The 26507-nt window shown below is 41.5% G+C and overlaps 1 protein-coding gene across 2 annotated transcripts in view; it reads right to left on the minus strand.

The window, feature by feature from the left end:
• The window catches only part of ctnnd2a (catenin (cadherin-associated protein), delta 2a), a 374464-nt gene that overhangs the window by 74648 nt on the left and 273309 nt on the right, over window positions 1-26507 (minus strand). For both annotated transcript variants that reach the window (XM_078162769.1, XM_078162768.1), the window contains exon 15: window positions 14696-14882. In XM_078162769.1, the coding sequence (XP_078018895.1) occupies window positions 14696-14882 (187 nt within the window). The remainder of the gene's footprint in view (window positions 1-14695; window positions 14883-26507) is intronic.

Genomic DNA, 26507 nt, shown 5'->3' on the forward strand with positions numbered 1-26507 from the left:
TAGGGGCATGAAGACAGAAAGCGCTCTCGCCAGTACTATTATGGGACACACGAGGAACATGGAAAAGTAAAGCAGTAGAGGACTTAAGTGATTTGGCTGGAACATAAAATGATAGAATATCTCTGATGTATGGAGGGGCAAGGTTATTTAAACCCCAAAGTTATTTTATGTTAAGTACGTAAGAAACGTCAAGTCATCTCATTGCTTTACATAAAATATTTAATGAGACAAGAGCCAACCATAATTCTTCTCCTAAACTTAACCAAACAAGTAGGCAGGTGTTTGTTGTCATAGGATGACTAAAACATGATCTGTCCTTATCTTCCTTACTCTCCCTCTGATTGGTGTACTCTGACATTCATGCCCTAACCAGTCCCACTACTCTTGCCTTAACCTAACCAATGCAACACACAAAGGCAACAAGTGCTAGCCAATCAGAGGGAGAGAAGCAAGGGTCATGCCTTTGCAATCCCTGGAAAAAAAGCTGTATTTAAACATTATCAAACCACACAGCTGTTTCTTGTGTTTAAAAGGGATCAGGGAGTAAAACATGAGTATGTCAGTGTCATCATACCACTCCATTATTAACTACAATACAAGTGTGTAAACATCTAGCGAAGGCTTTCATGTTTTCATGTCTACATATTTATTGGCTGCTTGTTACACACTGAACCTTTACTTGAGGACAATACTGCAGTGAACCTCCATTATGCTACCTGACCGATAAGGGGATACGGGTGTAGACAGCTTAGCATAACAGAGAGCAAAAAAATCAAAAGAATTAACAAACCAATTACTGAAGTTTGGCAACAGGAGTTTAAACATCTTACTTTAAAAGGTGAAATGTCAAAAAAACAGATGAGAAAGACAATAGATGTGTGAACAAAGAGACGAGGCGATAGTACGAGTGAATAAGTTCATCCATCACATTGGCATTATAAAGAGATCATGCACAGCTGTTTCGCCAGTCTATGAGATGAGGTCAATCATTTATTGTACTGATGAGAAAGAGAGGAACGAGCGAGAGGGAGGAAGACACAGGAACTCAATTAAAACTTCAAGAGAAGGTCAAGTCATTTTCACCCGCTTTGAATGCTAATGGGCAAACAAGCACACGATGGAAAACCCGCTTAGCGGAGACACAACTCTCTGTCGAGTCAATATAAAACAACAGAACAGTGAAAACACTTCACCTTGACTAATGTTTAAGCGCTGAAGACAGGGGGTGGGTGGGTGAGAAAGAAAGAGGGTGGATTATTTATTGCTTTAACGCTCAGCCATGAATATGCTGACTTCTACTGTGATTTCCGTCAAGTTTTTTTATCTGATGCTTTATCATGGGCGGAGGCAAAGGCAACTCACTGTGCAACATAAATGTTTAAGTAAGAGAACTTTCAGAAAATGGTAGTGTTTGCCAATACTGATGTACAGTCAAGACAGAATGAGCGCCTGAAAATGCCCTTGCTTCCGTTATATATATATAGATTGGACGAGAATTTAAAGTTCTTACTGAAAACAAGGGGGAAAAAGAGACTTGAAGGCACTTTTCCAACATTTGGCAAGCTCCTGTTTCTCTATTGTAAATCTTCTCCACACAGACAGAGCCTTAACTTAAGCATGCATTACTTTGCTTTCTCTTTCTGTGGATAAATATAGACAATGGGGCAGTTTGAGGCCTTCCAAATATGTTTTTTTTAATGTAAAGCTGGCTAGTTTCACTCAGCCAGACCATGTCATGCAAGCTCAGTTTTTTTTAACACTCCAGTATACTAAAGCCCAGTTCAGACCAAAAATTTGCAACGAGATGAATTGAAACAAGCAACTACTTGCAATGCGCCATTCTGCAATGTTATAAATACCTGACACTTCACACCGATGCAACTAGATGAGATGGTGTATCATCTCTATGCAACAACTCTCTGTAACTCTGCTGTATTTGTAGCTTTTCAGGTTTATTTTGCGGCTGAATTTAATTTGTAGCTTCTTAAAATATGAATGAGGATAGTGATAGTGAGATACTGGCTACAGCTGCATTTGTAGCAGTGATGTAATTGTGAAAAACTTAAACCAAACGAACATCAGACGGACTGTATTCATGATCAATACGTCACAATAATATAAATAACCAGCACCAATTAATCAGTCCATGAGAATGTGTTTGTGTAGGCAGGGCATAAGGACATACAGCAAGCAGCATCAGCAACCCGTCTTGCCACAAATATTTGGTCTGAACTGGGCTTAGTACTTCCACACTTGGTGTTGTAGAAGCACAATTCTGCAGTTGTATGTCCTATTTCTTTGCCTTATCGTATCTAAAACACAATAAAAACTAAAAAAAAGTGCCCTTTGCTGGAGTTGACTGCAGCCACTTTAGACACTGTAGCACAGTTGCGCCTGGTGGAATTGTCCCTCCTGGTTCCCTAGTAGTCAAGATGGTGGCAAAGATAATGAAACGAGCGTATACTTTAACCTGGTATCCTGCCTAACTTTAGTGGATCATAACATTTAGGGTGTGGAATTAATCTGCAGGTGCTCTGGTTTAAAATGAAACCAAACTTTTCTGTGAATGTCTGTTTCTGAGTCACAACAAAAGCCAAGATGTGGCCTGCAACAAACAGTAAAGCTTTTTGATTTTAGCCGAGACGATCAGGGGAAATGCCTTTTGCTACATTATTTTGTTGAGGACTTTGTTGAGGGTATGAAACAGTCGATGAAACAGGTTTTTCAATGATTGTGAAACACTACAACAAGACATCCTTGAGCATACAATCATAAACGTGCACAGAAATTATTAGGCTGATTGGTCCAGTAGTTTGTGAAATTAGCTGCAGACAGACAGATACACACATGCACAAACATCACCAAACTCAAAACCTTGTCCAGACGTACGCCTGGCAACAATAATAAAAGATACCAGTAGTTTTGGGTGACATTTCCTGAAGAGCCACATGTTCTCAGACTGAAATTTATAAAACAGACCAATGACATGCCTGCGAGTGACGCATTAATCCAATCAGGTAGGATTAATTTTGTTGACTGGTTTCATCCATGACCCTGATATACAACAATGAGCAAAGCCAAACAAACCTGAATCCACTAATGTTTGTAAAATAGAAAGCAACTCTGTATGTTATCATGCTGCAGATATTAGAAATGATGTAGCATAGCAAACTAACATAAAAGAACCCAATTAGGACACACTCTCCATACATTCAAGGTCCCTGACTTTCTATAGCTTGTTAATGACTAAAATTCCATGCAAATTCCTGGGCAATCTACCAAATATCTAGAAATAAAATCATTCTGATATTGGCCTTGTACTATGTCATGATCATAGCTACACAACTACACTGGTTGCTGGTGTCTGTGTGGACACACTACTCAGTAAAGGCCTGTACACTACTGCCCCAAGGACTGCAGATGAACACTGCATGTGTGTGTGTACATGTAAGAAAGAGTGTGAACGTGCGTGAGTGTGCTTGTTGCCTTTGCCCATGTGCTCGTGAAGTCTAGTGGTTCTGTAATGAAGCATGAAATATTGTGCATTTCTGCAACACGCCTTTCCTTCTGTGCCAGTTACTGACAAACACAGCGAGGCCAGGATTTCTTGTGCACAAAATAGCCTGCTTGCCTTTTTTTTTCTGGGTGTAAAGTGTCCTTAGGCATTCTCACATCTTGCTGTGTTGCATCACGGAATATTAAGATAATGCTCGCTTGTTTGTTTGAGTCAGCTTCCTCACTGTAACATAAGGGATTTATGGACCTGGGTAACATAATCAGAGCATATGGTTATCACTCCGACAGAGAGAGAGACAGAGAACAGATCAGATGGCATATTTCAGAAGTCGATGAACGATGAGCGTGGATGGTGACATTTTAAGCAGCGTGTTGGTGCACAAAATCTAAAAACACTTCACTCAGAGAGGGTATGTGTGCACCTACATTCTAGTATTCAGTCACATCTGTGTGTACGTGTGTGTGAGTGAGTGTGTGTGTGAATGACATTGTCTGCAAATGTCTTTAAATTCAACCGGTAATCTCCACTATTTAACGAGTCCATTACAGGCTTAGACTTCATCCTATCTGATGTCACTCCTCATTAATTCAGTCTAACTCATTAGCTTGCCTCGTTAAATAATTACCTACTGAGCAAAAAGACACAGAACTTGATTAGCATCCCATTCAGAATTTAAAAGTTGTTATTTTAGCTGCAGTTAAGTAACAGGAAAGTGTGACTGGTGCCAGGGCTAGAGAGCAAGCCCTTTCACCACTTTGGCTCAGAATGTTTTGAAAAATTTGTACTACTTGTCTGAGTAGTGGTAAAGTTTGGCATTAAATAGTAATATTTATTAGATTCTGATGTCCTGAAGCGTAATAAACAACATTTGGCTTGTTGGTATTAATTGCAGGGGGAAATCTGGAGAAGGGTGGCAGTGTTGTGGCATGAGCCCTCTTACAGGGAAAGAAATTAAAAAACAAATTAAAATATTTATTAGAGTGCTGCTGGGGCGGCATCATTAGCCATACAGAGAGACACAAAGATGTTTTTGAAACAAATGACAACAAAAATAAGGGAGTGAAGAAATTGAAAAAAGCTGACTGGATGCAGTGCAAGTGTAGGGCAGCACAGTTTAATTAAATTAAATGCATACAGCTATGCATGAAGATATATCAGGGGCGATGGAGATAAAACATTCACATTTTTTAGATTCCAGACAACTTTGGCTAACGTACAGAAGCTGTGCCCTGGAAGAACCTTTAAGAATATTTAGGACTAGCGACCATTTAAGTTACAGTAAGAATACCAAGTAACCTGGTCTCTCTCCTGTTTCCTGTCTTCTCTCTATGGTTGCTGTCTCACAATATAGACAGAATATGCCCAGAACTATTAAGAATAATAGGTATTACATATCTTGTAAGCCATCAGACTGAAGGAATAGTTAGTTGTTTTTCAGAAGAGGTATCATTCACACACAAGTATACACGGGAGCTGCTTTACTGAAATCATGTATTATAATTTAAGTTGGATTCCTTACTTAAAAGGTTCAGTTTAGCTCACCCCAAAATAAAAACACATATTTTCCTCTTACCTGTAGTGCTATACATTAATCTAGATTGTTTTGGTGTGAGTTGCAGAGTGTTGGATACACTGGCTGTAGAGGTGTCTGCCTTCCCTCAAAAAAACTGGAACTAGATGGCACATTTGATAAACTCAACAGCAATGTCTCTTTCTAGAAATCATGACCCGGTTACTCAAGATAATCCGCAGACCTTGTTGTGAGCAGTTTCATGTAGGGGCTAGTTTCTTTCTACCGAACAACGCCCATCAACCGTATCATTGTGTGTGCATCTATGCTAGCTCACCTAGCACCACTGAGCTAGCTAACATTACAGCTCTCAGCCAAGCAACCACAATAAATGTTTACATCTTACACTGTCACAAGCACAAGCCTCCCGTCCATGAGTAGATGCACGCTTCCTTCTGCACAGTGATAAAGTTGGTGAGTCTTTGAACATAAAATTCCACACTCTGCTTTTGTGCAGCTCTACAGTTTATTTGTATCACTAACGTTTCAGTCCTCCTGGACCTTCGTCAAGAGTGTTCTACACCATTATTTCAAACATTGAGCTTAAATAGAAACTGCCCCACCCATTTCACAGGTGTGCACAGGTGTGAGTGAATTAATCAGCCTTGGGTGTTTCTCAATAATTGACAACAGCCTGTGCAGCATATGTCACATATCCACAAACGAAAGAACAAGGGAACAAGAAAAACATAGGAAAAAGTTAGAAAACTCAAGCTCCTTACATGATAAAGACTATTTACAAGATTATTTACAAAAAATGTTGATCTTATGAATGAACTAATCAGCCTTGTAGCTTTCTTAGATCAATAAAAATGTTCAACGTTGTATATTCTTATCATAAAGTGGTCTTTCGAGATCCCCAAATCCATTATAGCATGACATGCCATGGTATCTCATCATTTAATCCTTTGGGAGACAGTGTTGTTTGGGTGTAGTTTTATCCAAAAAAAAAGAGAGGCTGTTTTGCTGTTGACTTTTTCTAATGTATTATTTGGTGCATAGTGAGTTTCATATATTCATAATATTTCCATCACTCATCGATAGCACTTCAGGCAAAAGGAAAAACATGTATTTTTTTAATTTGGGGGTGAGCTGTGAGCTATCTATCTCCTTCCATTTGATCTCAAATTTAAAATCAGTGTAGACAAAGTATCGACCACAGCAGCCACAGTGACACTACCAAAAGGAAACTGTTTCACTGTAATGATGTGATGGTAAAATGCAAAAGCACACCAAGTACCACAGTAAATATAATCCCAGTTAAAAAAAAAACATCCTTAAAGGTAAAATGGCAAACAACACATTCATATTTTTCTGGAAAGAAGCATCCACACATAAGTGAAAAAAGTTTGCTAACAAGCTTCCTGGTATCTGCAGGAACTGCTTGGCAGTCATTAAAGCATGGCCGAACTTGACTTTGTTTTACACCAATTACACTATTTAAAAGATACTAGACAGGTTATACATTTTTCATTTTCTAACTTTTTAGAGATCACATTGATTTTCCGTTCCAGGGCGCAGCAGTGTACCCCAGGAAATTAGTCGAGAGTCACTGAGTACATCACACGTTAGTCACTCTCTACATTCTTAGTTGTTTGAGGATTCATGCAACATGTACGTGAAATATGTGAGTGAGTCTCGGACAGATGGCTCTCTAATGTTGCTCAAGGAACAAATGACCACTGAGTGACTTTGTCTCAAACAGCTGGTGTGTGGCGGCTCTGCACAAGCATCTGACCGTGCGCGTGTGTGTGTATGTGAATGAGGGAGAGAGAGAGGGTGCACGGGCAGCAGAGGGTCACCACCAGATGGAGCACACATGCATTCAAACCAATTAATATCAATGAAATAAATATGGAAACAAAGTCATTCGTGACCACGCACTCCTTATCCTTGATTCATCTAATAAGTCATTCTGCTGCTCTCCCACAACTGTGGGTGTCTGAAAGGAAACAAAATGAAAGCGAGAATGTGGAAATGAAAGACACACACACACACACACACACACACACACACACATGCACACAGTGTGTAGAGTGTGGAAGCAGCAGGTTTTATCCAACTTGGCTGTAAACCAACAACCTGCAGGGAGGTAAACAGCCCCTGAATGGAGGATACGGAAACCCCTTCATAGGAGACCTTGTGTCTGGCCTGATAACACCGCGTGTGTGTGTGTGTGTGTGCGCGCGCATATATGTGAAAAGGGAGGGGCCTTCAAAGCCCGCCACCCGATTAGACAACATATGGGTCCATCAGCATCATTAGCTGCTTGGCCCACGTTTAATATATGCACACATGAACTCGCAAACATACATGAAAACACACGTATGCCCACACTCACACACACACTCTGTCACACAGCCTATAATCGAAACACCTGATACCCTGACACCAGTTCATTCCCATTATCATGTGCAACTCCCCCATGCCGGCTGTGATTTCTGAGATTGATTCAGTTTAATACCCTGCAATAGGCACAAAATGTGTGTGTTTGCACGTGCACACACTCCCACGTACACTGCGATATGTTTATATACATCCCAAACATACAGGCTCACATATAGTACAGGAACATACACACACCACACAAACAAACAGAAGTAGATACACCAGTGTACACAAAGGCATGTGTGCATGCACTGCACAGACACACAAACACACACAGTGACGGGGATAATGAGAGAGGTGAGAGGTCTGAAATTGAGCCGAGGTACACTGGGACCTGAACATTGTGGCCTTGTGTCACTTTAACCCCTCGGAACAGACAGCGAGATAGAAAACAACCCTGGAGAGCAGCAGAAACACCTTCATTACTCTGTGTCTCAGCGCCTGTCTTTGAGATCCTGTTAGTCTCTCCTTCTCATTGTTCACCACTTCTACATTCTCTCCGTTCTAATCTTTTAAACTCGTGGCCCTCTTCTCCTCTATTCTCCGGTCCTCCTTCTTCTTTACCGGCGTTCACAATTTGATCTGTAGCTTCACAGTGTGGAGCGGGGCACTGACAGCATCATTTGTCTTTCCCCTGCATCTTCAGAGGTGTACACACACGCACGCACTAAAGTCCTAAACACCTTAGTGGGTTATAAAATAATAAACTTGACATGAAAGTCGAAAGTCTATAGATGTCACTGGCAAGTACTGATAACTTAGTCTTAAAAGTTTAAGGCAATGTATCTTGCTTTGGGGATAAACAAACAACTAAAAAGAAACATCACAAATGTTCACATTCCCATAGTAAACACATCCTCTGCAAAATCTAGACAGCATTTAGTGTGCACTGTGCTGACTTCTCATGCACGACATTTAACACATCACTTTTAAATAATCTGTTCCCCCAAATCACAAAGAGACATATTTCCCATGTACTCACACTGGTATCTAGCCATGCAGATGGTGAGATAGATTTTATTTCAAGAGTGTTAAGTTATCTCAGACCCCTCAGTGAAGTGGAGGCAAATTTAGTCTGTGACATGCAAAGAATTGAAAAGTGACATTTGAAAAACTCCAAAGCAAGCTCCCTCCAATCTGCATCAATAGATACCAACAGGGCTCAGATAGGGGGGATGTGTTTCCTTCTGATTTTGGTGAACTAACCCTTTAAATGCACCTTCTCTTTTCTGTTATGATTGACGCTAAGCCATTACCATAAGTACTGCCTGAAGCTTAGACACGCATGAGATGTAATAAAAAATAATCATTTCAGCTCATTTAGTCTCAAATAGCAAAATCATGTCAACAAAATTCAACAAACGTGTTTATTTTCTTTCTTTTTATTATCATTATTTTATAAATTGTAGCTTAAATACATAAAATAAATATGCAAAACTCATCTCTGATGCGCAAGCTGCTACCTCTTCCAACTGCAAATGAGAATAAATTTCAAAGATATTACACAGAAAAACAACTCCAGCATCATGACTGTCTGTACCCTTGCAAATACATAGTTTTATACATATCCATATTTTCACACCCTGGACAGGTCACCAGACTATCACAGGGCAGACACACAGAGACAGACAACCATTCATGCTCTCATTCACACCTACGGACAGTTTAGAATCACCAATTAACCTGCATGTCTTTGGAGTGTGGGAGGAAGCTGGAGTACCTGGAGAAAACCCAAGCTGACACATGGAGAACATGCAAACTCCGCACAGACCAGTTGGCTGAACCCTCTTACTGTGAGGCAACAGTTGTAACCACTGCACCACCACTATCATTAGTTACCTTCATTTGAGGGGAGTCACATGACACGGTGAAGAAAATGGCCACCTAGCTGAGTCTCACACAGCGACATCTTTCATTCTTATTAGTCGGCCTCACTTGGAGTCGGCATCTTTAACCTAATATTTGTCAGGCTGCAGGCAAAATCACTGGGGAGCTATGTCAGGCAAGAAACTGACAACACGCATGACAAGAATTAACAAGGTAGAAGGACACTCAAAACCAGCTTAAGGCTAACCCACTCGCTACTAAAACCGAGCTGGAGGCTGCATTCACATACAGTGGTTACCACTTTGTATCAAAATACTCTGCTTATATAAACAATACCATGATGATATAGAACGATTTAACAACCTAGAGCTTTTAAAATAAACAAATAGCCTTTGACACAGTGACAATCAGGCAGACAAGGGATCAAAGTCTGATAAATCATGAGAGAGGGATTAATAGGCTATTTGTATGCCTGTCATATGAAACACAATAGACAAAGGCAGAGGTTAGCACAACAAATGGATCGACGTGTGAGTCAGTCACTATGACGAGTGCAGATTAATACACCAGAGCTGCTGGTTCCCAGTGTGCTGGTCAGTTAGAACACTATCGGAGAGAGTTGTGTATAAAAAGGGATGGTGTGTTGGTGTTGTAGGGGATGTGAATGGGAAAACATTCAATATGCTAACACACATTTGATGGCATCAACCACATGTGTTGATCAGTGGGATGAGGAAAAAAACAAACTGCTTTCAAGTAGCCTTAGGACACGCAAGCAGAACAGGATATGCTGTAGGCGTTCTGGATATGTGAATGTAAACACGCTGAACATGCTAACACACAGTAAGGCATCACCCATGTGTCCGGATCGCTGACACTCCTCTATAATGAAGTCAATAATAACATGACAATACACAAAAAACTTTGGCGGATATTTTTTCAAGTGACACACTAGCAGAAGTGGCACCTTATGGATCAGTGTGGATGAATGAAAAATTAAAACAATGAACACATCATTTCGGGTGATAAGGCATTACGTGACATTGTAAATGTAATAATATTACCCACAATCCTGCTGGTTATGTGTTTTATTACTTACTATCCACATGACCAAAATCTTTTCAGCTTTTCATCCTCTAGAGTTGACTTCATGTTGAAAGCCCACAACTTCAGACACCTTGTCACCCCCAACACTGGAAATAACCTTTTGGAGTATCCTCTTAATCCCAAGCGGCAATCTGGGGGCAAATAAAAGAAGCCAACCTACAAGTGCCAAAAACTGCAGTTCATCAAATGGCCACTTGAGGGTGGCTACAAAAGCGAGTCAATCCCAATGCAACCCCAGGTTAAAATACTGAACTTTACAGCAGAAATAAACATGTTTGCAGCCTGGTGCAAAAACAGTTTTGATCTCTATAACTAAGTTCCCCTTTCATGACAACTGTACAGGGGTTGAATTTTTATCTAAGTCACTCATCTACGTAATTATAGGCACGGCCACTTTGAGTGCCCTCTGTTGACTGGTCCCTACTATGGTGACAAGTATAGAGGTAGCTCTAGCTGTTGCTATTTCAGAGTGTTTTAGTTTATGTAGGTTAATTCTAACATTTTAGTCACCTAAAAAAGTCTTGCATTTGGTTGTACTAGACCCTCTAAGGAGTCTGATATTCACTTTCTTTGGTGAGTGTATTTTGTTTTAAGTTTTTTAAGCCTACTTGTTGCTACCAGAAATTAGCATTAGCACTATAACATTTAACCATAGCTGTAAATGCACTGTGCTAACTAACCTAGGGTAGGGTTATGTCTACCCTCTTGTCCAAATACACTTCTGGCTTCAAAAAACCAAGATGATGATGACTAAAAAAACAAAAACAAGACTTCAAAATGACTCCACAAACCAATGGGAGACATCATGTTGTCTAAATCTGTTATTTAACACAGTCTATATTTAATCCCTAAAAGGTGCTGTCCACACACAGCTGGACAAAACATTTATTGCAGGTAACAACATAATACAACCCAAATGTAAATGCAATTATGCAAAATATCAAAAACATGTCAGCACTGCTCTGGCTCTGACTCACCCCAGCAAAAAGAAACCAAACATAACTTACCCTACTGTAATATTTACTGCGAATGCAAAGCTATTAGTGGACTGAATTATATTTGTACAGGTGTTTGTGATATTGAGTTATAGTGTTTAATCATCTTGTCTTGTACCACGGGCCCCCATGGCAATTCCTGTGTTGTTCCATTAGAATGCTGACAACAAAATCCAGAGAGGTTTGTAACAAAAAAACTACACTGGATTTTACCTTCCAAATGCTTATTTAATGGCCTCCAAGCTGTACAACTGGCACCGCGAACTGTGTTTAGAAGAGATATCAAAGTGGTGTACTTCACAATGCAGTCGGCCCTCTGAGGTTAAGTACAACAGCAGTGCAGCAAACATACAGAAACGCACAAGAGCTATGGTGCCTTTATGTTAAAGGAATTTGTACTATTCAATTGAATAACAACTGATACAGATTAATGTCTTAAGAAAAGAAGTGCCAGTGCTGGCTCAGCATCTGTCCACTTTGACCAGTTACACAGCGGTCAGAGAAGTCTGACTGAAAAGCAGTAACAACTAGAAGTGTGCAAACATCCATAATTATATGTTTTTTGATATTTGGAACGACCACAATTACGCAAGCTGGTATTCTCATTTAAAGTGATCACAAACGGAACAATTACCGCAGCAACTGGAGTCTTTGCCTCCGTATGTCGACTGCATACACACAATGTAGCACCTTACACACCAAATTATGTGAATACATACAAAAACCTGTTTGTAACATCTTCAGAATGGCTTTGAAATGCTTTTGAGAGACATTCAATAGCTGAAGATAAGCATTCCAAACAGCTTGAGAGAAGCTCTGCAAAGCGGAGTGGGGTGAGGTTTAATCCTGAGGCTGCTGGTGGTTGATTGAGTGCACAGCTCAAAGAGAGACAGCCAAGTGGACATGGAGGGGTTTTTTTCTAAACCGTTTCAGCCCTCTGTGGAGTTGGTGTGAAACTGTGTGTACACAGACGAACAAATGTTGTTGTATGGGATCAAGAACCAGAGCTCCCTTTCAAGTGAAATGCACACAGCCAGAATTAAACATCACAACTAAAGTAGTCAGTTTGTGCAGAGGATTTTGCTATGTACAAAAGCTGAATATTAGCATCATCATGTTAAAGACAGGACATTCATTTTGCTTTGATAACTTTCTGGAAGTAACAAAAAGTGACTTAGGTGTTGTTTATCCTTTCAAATAGCTAATGTGGCTACAAGGTGAGAATGCAACCACAGTACCAGTATTACTGTATATAGACTTTTTTAAACAGTCAGATACACATGGGAATTTTTCCGCAACTCCAATTTACACGTCTTCTAAAGGATGCTACTGCTAGGATCACCAGGATGAGTTTAAAAACACTCTGGACTTCTGAAATTTGAAACTAAAGAGCAAGTGTGCAGGATTTATGGGGATATATTGGCAAGAAAAGAACAGAATATAAAAGTATCTTTAGTGTATAATGAGGCGGCAGAAGCTCAGTCCATAGAGACATGGGTTGGGAACCGGAAAGTCGCTAGCTCAAGTCCCTGTCCAGACCAAACATGGAGTGTGGACTGGTAGCTGGAGAAGTACCAGTTTGCCTCTTGGGCACCCCTGAGCAAGGCACTGAACCCCCAGCTTCTTGGGCTGCCTGTCCATGGGCAGTGTGTGTGTGTATTTCAGGTCTGTGTGTATACGACAACAGAGTGAAAAAAAAAATTGAATCTCCCCTCAGGGATTAATAAAGTGCGTCTTCTTCTTCTTAATCACCCAAAAATAAGAATCGTCCTTTCGTGACCTTCGAATGAGACATTTATATCTACACAGGGAGCAGGTCCTCATCTATGGAGATTGCCATGTTGCACAGAACGGAAAAAACAAACGCTGGCTCTAGATGAATCTGCTTTGCTCGTTTGTTTTGGAGAGGGAGTGACCTCTGCGAATAATTCAGCCCCTGTTAAAATCATCCTGAACAACAGACATTGAAGAAATTGTAACCAGGGGTCTGATTTATAAAACAGTGCGTAGGATCTATACCAAAAATGTACTTAAAGACAAAAGCCGAAAATGGTGTGCGCCGCAAAAAAATATTACAGTTTCTACAATCAGGCTCCCACCTCTCCATCTGCATCGCCAATTTCCTGTCTCTAATATGTTTGTAATCATGGGTCAAAGTTTCTCCCATCAAGCCTATTTCTATAGATCACAAGTTTTGCATGGGAAGTGGTGTACACCTCTTTCAGACCTCATTTTGTGCGTACGCAGTGTTTAAAAATGTGACCCCAGGGGAGGTTTAGCTGGTTGCAATATGCAATCCTCACCACTAGATGTCACTAAATCCCCCTACATGTTACACACTGGAGCTTTAAAACCAGCAGGTTCACTGCACTTGCAATATGATTGAGAAAACATGACTGCAGCTTTGAGTAACATGAGCATTTGTGTTAATATAAGAGAAGACAGTGGCACTTCTGAAAAATAATAAAATGCAATTAGTAAAACTGCCTGTTGTATGTACGCTGTTAAAACTTTTCCATCTGGCAAATTCAACTGAAGTGTGAAAAAGTAAATAAGTGCTACTTGAACGTCTCTGATTTTTGAGAAGTAAAATAAACAATGTGATCTAGAAAACTTCAAGTCGTCCTTCATTATTTAAGCTTTAATAACTAAGGAACACACTTCATCAGCACAATGCACCATAAAAAAAAAAAGTCTTGACACACAAAGGACTCATACAATTGGAGGAGCTGTTGCTATGGTTACCTGCACAAGTTAGCAAAAGAGAGCGTGGTCAAGTGAATGAGTGAGAGGGAGAGAGAGAGAGAGACAACTGTGCATAGAGTACTGTTTATAGTTTGTGAATATATGCATCTATAATCACACAGCAGTAAAGACTCAAAAGAGACAACAGTCATTGTCACGCACAATAAACTTGTCTCGTTATGGTCAATCTCTGTACGTACTATTATATGCACATGCTTTTGCTCGCACACACACACACCCACATCTCACATACACTGTTGAGCTTCATGAAGCCATGGTGAGTAATGCACTACTACTGTATGTTTGTAGGAAATCAATAAGACAACATTTTGATCTATATACTGTACTTCAGAGGGATAACAGAGAACCACATGCAGCGTGTGTTTATGGCACCGTCTTATATTCCTACAGATGAGAGTCAGATCAGGCAGGAGAGAGAGAGGAAGAACAAAGGTCCGTACGGCATGCCTTGACAGGAATGTCCACTATAGAAGTGTATGTGTGTGTGTTTACGTGTGTGTGTGTGTGTGCACTTGCTGCTTTTACCTGAGGCAGCCTGTAGCGTTGCGCAGCACCTGCGAGGTATGAAGATGGAGCTTGCGGTCGTCATGGTGATTGGGGGAGGAGTCCCAGTTAGAGTGGGGTATGATGACGCTGTTGGTGAGGACGGCCAGGGCGTCCTGGATGATCGGCATCTTCAGAGCATCACATGACGACAGGTTCCACAGCACGCCTGCACACACACACACACACACACACACACAAGCAGAGGGAAACACATCATTAACAAAGAAGTTTATTTTTGCATTATTTGCATAGTAATTAAAAAAGAGTGTTCTGGAGAAAACAAAGTAATTAATGGCAAATTGAACTGCACCTGTCTGTTAAACTGCAATAATGAAATATATGAATGTAATCAAGATTGTTGATTTTCTTTTTGCAGACAAGGGAAATCTTTTTTTTTCCCATATAGTCCTCAGAAAGAATAAAATCAAGCTTTGTTTGCTCTGTGCAAAACTCATTACAAGACTAAAAACAGCAACAACAACAAAACAAAAACAAAACAACACAAAGTAACTACCAAAGATTACTAATTCAGAATCTGAATATGAAAGAATGTGTACAACATAAATGTATTTTGTGTAAATGTAACCTGTTTTATCCAGACTCTAGGTACTAGCATTTTGTTTTTCACTGTTAGTTCGGTTGTAACACCATCCACTATTCCTGCTGCTGGGGATAGTAACTGCAAAGAACTTACAGTGGTACTCTTTGATAACTCTGGATAGCTACCGGGGAAAAGTAAAGCGGTGTCCTCCAATAAATCGAGCCTTGGGAGATCGTACCCAATGGCAGACAGAATTGCATAGTAAAAGCTTATAGGGAATCAAGGAAATGCAGATGGTGTCATTATTCTATAGCCATTACGTTGTGCAATCAACATTAACTTGAGAATGATAAATTAAAGCAGAAGACTTGTCTTTTCCCACTTTAAGGTCAAACATTTAGCCAAATAAAGACACAAAACGTCTCTTTTTATGGCGTGATTTATGCCTTTTTAACAATCTTTCTATTAGTGCTCCTGTCGAGTCTCAGAGCACAGCTAAGTGAGGACAGCACTCTTCTCCACTTTGGTTTTTCACCTTTCTATTCCCTCCTTCAGCTCTCCACATGTCATTCATGAGCACATATTTTATGAAAGTTTAAAGCAAATGGTTCCATTAACCTCTCAGCGATGACACAGGAAATACATTTGGTTGCATTTTGTGAGGTCAGTGCTGTTTAAGTCAGTCCTTCTGATTTTAGGTTTAAGAAATACAAACAACCCAAACCTCTTTTTTCCCCGTCTGTATAATGACACTCATCTCAGACCTTTCAGCTGAACTGGAACATCACAAATGAAGAGTGGCGGCACCTCAGGAATCGCAACGCGGGACAAAATTACTCCTCATTTTTATCACTTTTTAAAACGCCACCCACTCTTTTCTTCTGGAATCCGACTCAACAATCTACCTGATACTTGTGATATTCGAGGAAATTAATTAGTTTGTCGGTCCAGGCGGAAAGCCAACTGTCCAAGCGGTGCATCATTTATCACCCACTGTGTGGTGGAGAACACATGCGCACACATATATACACAAATAGACCCTGAGCATATGCAGAGATATGCGGACCGCGATACACATCCGCGAGTTGGCAGAAAAACTTGCAAGTTTGTATGTACACAAGGATACTTTCACTCACCTGCAAGGGCAAACATAGTGTACACACAGAGTCAAATGCATGCCACTGTAACACTTAATCACATACAGTATGGGAACACACACACACACACACACACACACACACACACACACATTTTCCTTCTTCTTGTCAGATGGAATACCAGATGCCTCTTCGCAGACGGGTGACAGCACTAGCCTTGTTGGTCAGCTGTGACACACTCATGGACATGTGAACCACACACACACACACACACACACACATGCTTCATCAGAATTCTCGCATACTACATATGTTAATTAGTCCCTGCTGCTTGCACTGGTCACTCCTGCCGAGCGAGCCACAGATACAAAAGCAGATAAAGTAACAAACAATAACATAGAAATGTGTGAAACAGAGGGTGACAGAGATGAAAGAGACAGAAATAGAAAACTAATGAGAAGGGAAAAGAGCTGGAGGAGCTGAGTGATGGTTCGGGGAGACAGCAACAGATTGAGACAACGGAGGGGAGGTGCAACATGTTTTTTTTTAATATGACAAAACTATAAAAAGCTGTGGTGTTAAAGGTCGCCATCTCTCACATATTGGGTGTCAGGCTCCAGATGTCGCAGGTCCCAGATGACAGATGTCATTCATTTACGCAGTTACTACACAAATAGAATATGGTCACAAGTGTGCGCTCTGATGTACGCAATGGACCGTGTTCCCAGAGGCTGTCAGCCGGCTGAGAGATGTCCTGTTCATTCAACAATACAATGTGCACAATCTAATTTCTTGTTCGATGTGAATGTAAATGAAACATAAGGGTGGCAGAGAAGTGCAAAGCAGTAATTATAATACCCTTTTACACAGCCTTCTTCTGGCATATGTCCCTAGACCTTTTGTTTCGTTGAGGCAAGCCAGTCCAGTGTTTCATCATCCAGGTCAATTAGAATACGATCCCCATTTGGTGGCTAGTATTTGGGGCAGCTGGGTTCCACAGTTTGTAGTAGATCCCCGCATTCATGTCTCAGGGGGAGATGAATAAAGCCTCCACGTGGCCTCCCCTGCAAGTAGCTAAAAAGTAGTTGCAAGGTTGCATGCTCTTGAAGTGAAACCAATGTCTTCAAAGCGTTCACAGACCACAGCCTAAGCCCAACGTGGAAGGCTTCACCATCGCCAAGACCAATATCCTTGAGCAAAAATTGCCACCCAAAACAACGTGACTGCGAATCTGTTGCAGGAGACCCACATGGAAAATGAGATATGCCTCATCTTTAAGGCAGCATCAGCGGCCCGTTCTCATTCGAAACTCGTCAAATACCTCCACTTTGCCAGTGATTTCGGTGTCAGACATTGACGCAAAAAGGTACCCTCTGTGGCAGTATGATATGCCGCTGGGCCGGACTGTGCCAGTTTTTAACACCTTTGGTAACAACATAATATCAGGAGCTGGAAAGTCCCTATAAGGTTGTGGGGAGGGGAGGTGGATAGGTCAAGCAAAGCTTGGACTTTCACCCAAGAGGCCGCTGATGCTTCCCCTTTGAATATTAAGCCAAACCATGATGTGTTTACCTAGCGCATCATATGTAGGCATGAAAGTCCATTGACTAAGAGGCGATATTTGCTGAGCTGGGATAAGAACACATCAGCAGCGGAGGTAACAGCGGTCTGTATACAGGGGACAGTCATCAGGACGGGACCATGGATGGAACAGGTGTGAAGTTTTAATGGTATGTTATGTGTGTGACCCACTGCTGGAAGATTTAAAAAGCAGCTGGCAGCAGTTAGCAGCTAACTTCACAAGATAAAACAGCAGCTGAAAATGTCCACAAACTGGGGAGACAATGGAATTCAGAAGCTCCTTACCCTTCAGAGCTTGGTGAGATCAGCAGCCACATAATGAGAACAGTAAATGATTGTTTCTGCCATGCCACTGTGGTTGTTTAGAAAGTGCTACTGACACACGTTATATGTCACACTAGAGGGTGATTTTGTGTTACATGCTGCGCCCATCACACCTCTTTTTACTTCCAGGATGCCAGTATTCTATTTAAAATCACACACTGGAGCAGCACGATGCAGCTGTTGTTTGGTTCTGTGTAAAAATGTGAAGGCAGGGTAAAGAATGGACTTCGTAGCGCCCTTACAGCACGATCTCCATGTAAAAAGGTCTATAGATACTGTGATCTGAAACCACAGCAATACTGCACTTGAGCAAGACACTCTATTCAATAGCTAAACCTGACCTGTGACCTCTCTGTGTAAAAGGGCAAGTAAAAAATTTATAAAGAGTTTCAAAAACATAAAAACCCTGAGGCATAAACTGAATATAATTGTACTCAATCTGTGTCAGGCATATAGGAGAACCAAGAGAAGATGTACTCAGCTAAAAAGATGGAGCTGGAGAAAAGGTCAAGGCTAGGTTGTGTCACAACAATCGATGTGAAGTAAGCCTCACTTCACTGAAAACTCTGCACGTAAACCGCCGTGGAAACGCTGGGTGTTGACTAGCAGCCAGTTTTGCGTCGCCAACAGCAACATGTCAGTCATAATGACAATCTGCGAATGACAGACAAAGGGATGGGAGGAAAATCAGGCCAAGAAAAAGGCAGGGGAGGAGAAAACAATGAGAAAGAGGGAATAACATCAAACAATGATGTTACAGAGGGAGGAACAAAAGGTGACAAAACAAGACGGGGGATGACAGCCATTGACAGACTGATGGCAAAAAAAACAATGCAATGTAAACACGCAAAAAGGTTAATTCTTAATTACTGTTGTTCTCAATTAAATGTGTAATTATCCAAGACATGGCCATTTTTATAGGTAACTAGCTGAACACAGAGAGGAGACTGAAATGTAGGAAAAAATCTGACTTACTAAAACTCAGCAAGAAAATGAGACAAAATGTGAGAGTGAGAAAAGTTGAAAAGAGAGAAAAGAAAGTGTGAAAGAGGGCGACAGTGTGCGTGTGTGTGTGTGTGTGTGTGTGTATAAAAGAGAGAGAGAGAGAGAGTGAGAGGACAAGAAGAAGAGGGTGATAATAAGGCGATGACCTTGTATGCTGTTTGGCAGCAATCAAGTGCTCACACTCAGGCTGTGTGTGTGTGTGTGTGTGTGTGTGTGTGTGTGGGAACATAGCAACATTTGCCTTCACTTTCACTAATCAGCCTCTTGTTTCACATCTCGAGTCTCTCTCTCAATCTCTCTCCTCTCATGGGCTCTTTTCAAACCAAGGTAAAAGCTCACACACATATCCACACACACGCGCGCACACACGCACACACGGATACACTCGGCAGCACACATATTGGGCAAAACACTCCACTTATAAACCTCAGCGCTTTCAAACATCTCTTTCTATCTGTCTCTCTGTTTCTCTCTTGCTTCCTGCGTCGGTTTATTTCTCAAGTGGAGAGTGTTGTCAGTGTGTGATTGCAATCATGTTAAAACAGTGTTGTCTCTGATGACAAGAACCTGTCTGCTGGCGTGCAAAGAGAGGCGCTCAGCTCCCTTTCTTTGGCTTCTCTAGCCAAAACACATACAAGAATAGGAACACACGCACACACACGGCACACACGAGGCAGGGCTCATGATGTTAATTTTTTTGCAGACAGCCATGGAGACAAAGATTGAGCAGAAGGAGGAAACGCAGAGGGAGAGACTCCTCAGTGTTTTCTGGGGCAAGGACATTGTATCTGCCACTGTGTAACATTGGCCAAACTCAAGGTTGACACACACACACACACACACACACACACCTGCCTGCTCTAGAAACATAGATATGTAATGCTTCACTAAGCCCAGTGTCCTTATGAGTATAACATCAGGTGACCAACAGACAATGACATCAAGCTGGAGCCTGTGAGTGTGTGTGTGTGTGTGTGTGTGTGTGTGTGCGCTTCCTTCCTCCTCTCCCTGTCTTTATCTCTTTCTCCCTCCCTCTCCTGCGACCGGTTCCCCTCCGATGCTTGACGGACAGTTTCCTTGGAGCTGGGTGGTTTGGGGAAATGGGGAGATGATTGCATGAATTCATGAATAAATGAGAGTGTGACTTGTACGGGGGGAGTGAGGCCTGTTAGGCCTCAAGTGGCAATGTTTTATTAAACAGCCTTCATCTGTGTGACTCGATGTGAATTAGTTATCCGCCGGGTCAGAACCTGGTGATGAGTAAAGCCAAAGATGACAAATTACACAGCTAATGTGTCTGCAAAAATCTCTCAACGATTTTTTTTTTTTTAAAGAAGTATTGATTTTCTATAGCATTATAGGTTACAGCATGTTAGCAATTGCTGACTTGACCTGAGGGCCGTGCGACTCTCCATCCCACAGTAGGTTTGTGGAAAACATTTGTCAGCACTCGGTTAAGTCCTGTATTGTGGGTAAATTGTCACTGCTTATACTGCCGGTTTCATTCCCACCAGGGCCTCCCACTGTGAAAATGCTGCAGAGACATTTCTGCAGGACACTAACAATTTTATAGCATAGTAGCAGCAGCACAAAAAAAATCATCCTGGTGAAGGCATCCTGTGTCCCCACAGGAATCAGCGTAATGACTGTGATGGAACTCAGTCCTCGAGCCTTTCTGAGAAAAGGTTACGAGCTCTGGCTTGAATTAAAATGGCTATAGAAAATACAATAACAGTAGTGGGGACATGGAGATTTGGACGTCTACACAGAGCAGGGATTCGTGCCTTGAAGTAACAGCAGGCAAGGTGAAGAATTATCCAGTAAACGAAGGCAGCAGTGCTATTTTACTGTGTTGGTTTGTTGCAAACATCATCAGCTTGCATAAGCAGAAAAGTGTTGGTCTCCTCTGTATACACCTGTTTTCTCTTTGCGATGCCTTAAAGACTTAACTCCCCACTTTCATTCTACACTTCTGTGCAGTGTGTTGAATATCAATCAGCACTTTAGCCAAAATGTAAATTTGTCTCCAGTTTCAAAAATAGTAAACAGTTACATTTTAAGAGTTGCCTGCACAAACGTTTCCTCAGCAGCTGCTTCTCAGGCCAACAAGAATTTCAGAGCAGGCAGAAGCAGCTGCAGCAGCAGAGTTATGCCATGGTCCACTGCCTCAAGGTGAGCCCATGAGTAAGGATAGCATCTCCTATTGACACCCAAAGCCTCTGCATCGACCACACTTTGACTGACAGGCCCGGAAGCCTTGACTTCGTCCTATCTACCTCACGCTGAGACCCAGGAAGCCAATAAAGCTCGTCTATATTTAAACTTCAGAACCGACAGGGAGATAGGGTAAATTGTTGAGGGAAGGTTTTTCCGGTCACTGGAAAGAAAAAAAAAAAAAACACATGCCCTGTCTCATTTCCCCAGACCTAAACAGACTCTTTAATCACAGAGAATAGAGAAGTGCCTTGACGAAGCTGACAACACAGAGGCAGTAATGAGGAGGCTGATTTGTTATGACTCTAGCACAACCACTTTTTTTTCAGTCCAGCAGTTGAAGATTGTGTCTATTGATGTCATTTGCGTATGCACCACTGCCCCTGATGAACCTCCCCAACTGCCATTTGCTTGCTTTCAAATCATTTAGCCACCAATTAGTAATGAAGGTCAAGCTCTGAGAGGAATGTAATTTGGTAATACATCCAATGCCTTCTTGCTATTATGCATATACCAACTGCAGAGGAGCTAACAGAGTATATTTTATGTGCATATACTGTACATATATATATATATATGTCTTGGGACTGATGGCATTGTTGAGTTAATCAAGATGCAACTGAGGTCCCAGAATAACGTGTCAATTTTTTAAAAGTGCACTAATCATTCAGCTATTTTCTCCCTTTGATGTAACCTCACCTCTGGTCACATTATCTCAGCAGCTTCCTGCTACAGCAGTGATGAAAATAATAGAAACACCACTATGCTTTAAGAGGCTAATACCACCACTTGAACTACTTGTTAGCTCAATTTGTGAGTCAAAAGAAAGTGCTGATTTAAAAGAACTTAAATTTAGTCAAGTTATTATATTCTACATGTGGCTTACAGGTGACTACAACATAAAAGTGACAGTAACCAGCATAAACTGGCCTGTTTGAACAGACACATTATAAATACTAAAAAAAGTGACATTTGTATTTTGGAACATAAACCAGCAAACCCAAGTGCAACTACAAACTGCTCAGTCCAGCACAAGGCATAAGGAAATGTGGGCGTCGCTACAGTAATAATGAGGAAAAACTCCCACTAGCCACTAGGCTAATGTATACAATGTAAAATGCCATATGCTTGTGCTAATAATGCTAGCATGTTGTATTTGTAGGGAAAATGTGTCCAGCAAAAGACAAGTGTTTTGTCTGTGAATCTTGCAAGTTATCATGAAGCCGATTTGTGTTCTTGTGTTTGAAATTGTCTCTATGAAGTCATGTTTAATATGTGTTTTAGGTATGTTGTGAATTAATCAAACTTTACAGCACTTAAATTTCAGCTGCAGAGCAACACAAGTCCTTTTTAGATAGGAATTGTGCAAATTTGCAGGAAAGCCCAATCAGTCTTCTTTCAGCATTGGCAGTAAAAAAAAAAAAAAAAAAAAAAAATCAGGGAGTGCGGTAAAATGCCGCCTGCCTGCCTTTGTTCATACAGAATGCGCCTTTTTTGGGGCAATGGGGGGCGTGAGCAAGCGACAAAACGTGTGGCTCAGTGTGTGACGTAAACAGTGACGTGGGAGGGAAGCTGCAGTGATTCCCTCGTAAATCGGCTCGTACTTCACCGTCCTTGTCATGTGACGGTTAATGGCCTCTTCGTTTGCGAGGACAAGGAGGACGCACAATTCCTTGTCTCCCCAGTTGCTCATCTTTACAGTGTCTGTCAGGTTTGTGTTTCCCTCTTGCTACTAGCTGCTCGCTAATTCCTGCTATCGGCTGTTTCCTGTTTATCCACCGCCAGTGGCTCGCACGTGCCGCGTCATCAACAGCTCCTTCCACAAGCCTTCAACAGCCCCTCCCGTTCGGAAGGGCGCCTTGTCTGTTTAAACTAATAGGGTTCTGCCAATGTGACTACCCTACGAGGTGGAAAATTGGGCACCTCAGATCAACTCGCCTTTCCGCCTGTGTGTGTCTAAACGCTCACAGCTGGCCGGTAAAACGGCCCAACATTCGCGGAAAATCTGGCAGTGTAAAAGGGGCTACAGACACACCAACGTGCAAGTATATTATGTATTAAGGGGATGTCCTCAGGTTGGCATGTTGTGACCACTCATACGCCTGATTGTTAGGGGAACAATAGTGTCATGTAAAGAGGAACTGTATGAATCAGAGAAAGCAACTAAAGTGGAACTCCCAGTGCAAAACCTGTCACATTAACTGAGGATCACTGGACATCAATGAGTAATCAAAATTATAAATTATATGTAGTAACTGCAGTTTCTCAACTGGAACAGTGCAATCCTTTAAAATAAATAAATAAACAACAAAAAGTATGTCACAGAATAAGCACTCTGCAGTTGTCTCCTACCTCTAAACAAGTCACGGTTTTAAAACCACACTCCTGTAGCAGTGCAGCACTAATTTGACAGAAGTAAATCTAAAAGTCAAAATAATAAAGTAAATTTATTTGCATTCATTTGATCCTCAATCGAGACACTCTGGTAAGAACTGCCTCACCTTGTGGACTTCAAAACTGTTTTGAAATGCAAAGTAATGGAAAAATGTGAATAATTGCAATTAACCATTGAAATTCAGCATACAATTGAAATTAAAAACATTAATAGTTTGACAGCCCTTACACATATATACACGAGCACTGTTGCACTGTGTGTCAGCACGGCTGTGATTCGGTCGTAGGCGTGAGGCTGCAGGCCTTCACAATGGTATTGATCATATTCATTATTGTATAAGTAGTTGACTCACACATGAAACCGCTTTAAGAGCCGTCCAATGAGGCCAAGACACTAAGGCTGTCAAAAGTATTGATGTTAATATTTTTGATCCCACATGAAATATTCATTTAGTAATATCGTAAGTGAAAAAGCTTCAAGAAAGAAAAAAAGATGTACAATCATATTTTTAACCCAAGGCTGCACTGATGAAACAACGGGGAGGAAGATAAACTTGTCTTCCTCCTGTGGCTGTTACAGTATTCTCGCTGACAGCAAACCCTTCATGTGATCATAGGCAGAAACATGCGCAGACAGCGGCTGTAAAGTTTAATATAAAAACTACTGCAAAGTCTCTCTGCTAGTCTCGCTGTCCCACTACGCATATTACAACTACCCATATCATGTTGATAAGCTGAGAGCGCCCCCTAGTGGACAACCTGCCTCTGTAATTCATATACATGTACTTAAGTTTAAAATTCTGGTAGTGATAACATTACAAGAAACACAGCTGTATTTGGAGACCTGTTTTCAATCTGACTTTTCATTGAAGAGCTACCACCATATATATAACCTGTAATCATTAAAGGGGAACTAAACCCCCCTCTCTGGGCATTACTCCGCCCACAGCTTAATTTCAAAAAAAGCGTTTGGCTGAGTGAAGATTGTCCCTCGCTGTGGGGAGAGGAGAGAGGGCTTCCCCGGAGGTTGGACTCTTTACCCGGTCCCTCTCCTCCACACTTTGACTTATTTTATCCTACTTGGTTCTATTTCTCCCTCTCTGGGAGCCTGGGCTCACCGCGTAGCAACCCACCGCATCCATCCACCCCTCCCTCCCTCCCTCGCGGCCCCGCACATATACCCCCGAGGCTCGGCTCTCTCTCACCGCACAGCAGCCCTCCACATCCCTCCCTCACCGCCCTGCACATATACTCCCGAGCCTTGGCACTGCTCCTTGACCAACTAACCTAAATACTGTAAACACACTACTAACTGTAAACCTACACTAAAATACACTATGCTAACAATACAATTCGACAAATTACTAGCTATTCTCTGCTCTACTACTCTCTCTGCTCTGATCCAACCTACTCGCTATCAGTTTGATAACTGCGGACAGAATGGTTTTATAGTAAGGGGAGGGGTATAGGGAGGAGGGCAGGCTTTAGCGTGGACGGTTAGTGACGTCATTCGCCCCGAAAAAGAGTCATTCGCCTCCAATGTACTGTAATGTAAATTCAAATGTAGTAACCAGGTTTCAAGGTGTAGAGGGCACTCCATACCACATTTTTAAAATAAAATGTAGATTTTCAACAGTTTGCACTAAACTGTCAAGATTTTGAGCAGGATCAGTCAGTACGACTACTATACAACCAGAAACAATGATTATCAGCTGAAAAAAATGGTTTTAGGGTTTAGTTACTCTTTAAGTTTAGCATAGTTATTGGTCATTTTCTGAGGTTCACTTGAGTCCGTGCCAATAAAATGGAAAATAATCTGATCACACAAGCATTGTGTTACCATGCACAAATTCTTGGCAAAACGTACGCACTTAATTAAAAGTGTGATGTGCAGCATAAAGTGAAATTTCAAGACATTGTTCTCATTGTCTCTGTTTCCAACAAAAACACTTAAAACACACACCTAATTGAATTACCAAGTAATTACACAAGAGTTTCAATTGGTGAATTAGGGCTCCAGCAGGGTGTTCCACGAGGCAAATGAAGATAGACTTCAAAATATAGTCGTAGTGGCATGAAAGCAATTGAAATGTGGAGCTCAATGCTAAGTAGCAGAGTAAACAGACAACAGTGCATGACACTGATTCACTCAGCCAGCAGCAGGGGAGAGCCAGACAGAGAAGGGCAAAGACAGGAAGAGTCAGGGAGGGAGACAGCGAAAGAAAGAGGGGAGGTAGAATTTCACTGTGTGTGTGTGTGTGTGTGTGTGTGTGTGTGTGTGTGCGCGCGCAAGATGACTATTTATAAAAGTCAGAGCTCAAAATATGATGCAGTATGACTTGCGGTGCAATTTTATTCATATGTTAAACTGCTTACAGACCGCACATAAATACACTCACTCCATCTCCAAGCTGTGTTTTTAATCTCTTAGTCTCTCCTGTGGTGCGGTGATATTCTAAAAGGTGCCAGAATAATGTCCCAATAGGCGAAGTGTGTGGTGACTGCCATCAGCGACACATATGAGCTTATCGTCAACACTGAAATTCTTTATCTGGAGTAACAACAAAACTTGCAGCAGGAGTCTGCACACCGAGGATGGTGGAAACCATTCCCCCATTTGGTGTTCATTCCTCCC

Source organism: Epinephelus lanceolatus, chromosome 20 (assembly GCF_041903045.1).
Source record: "Epinephelus lanceolatus isolate andai-2023 chromosome 20, ASM4190304v1, whole genome shotgun sequence".
Lineage (NCBI taxonomy): Eukaryota > Metazoa > Chordata > Actinopteri > Perciformes > Serranidae > Epinephelus > Epinephelus lanceolatus.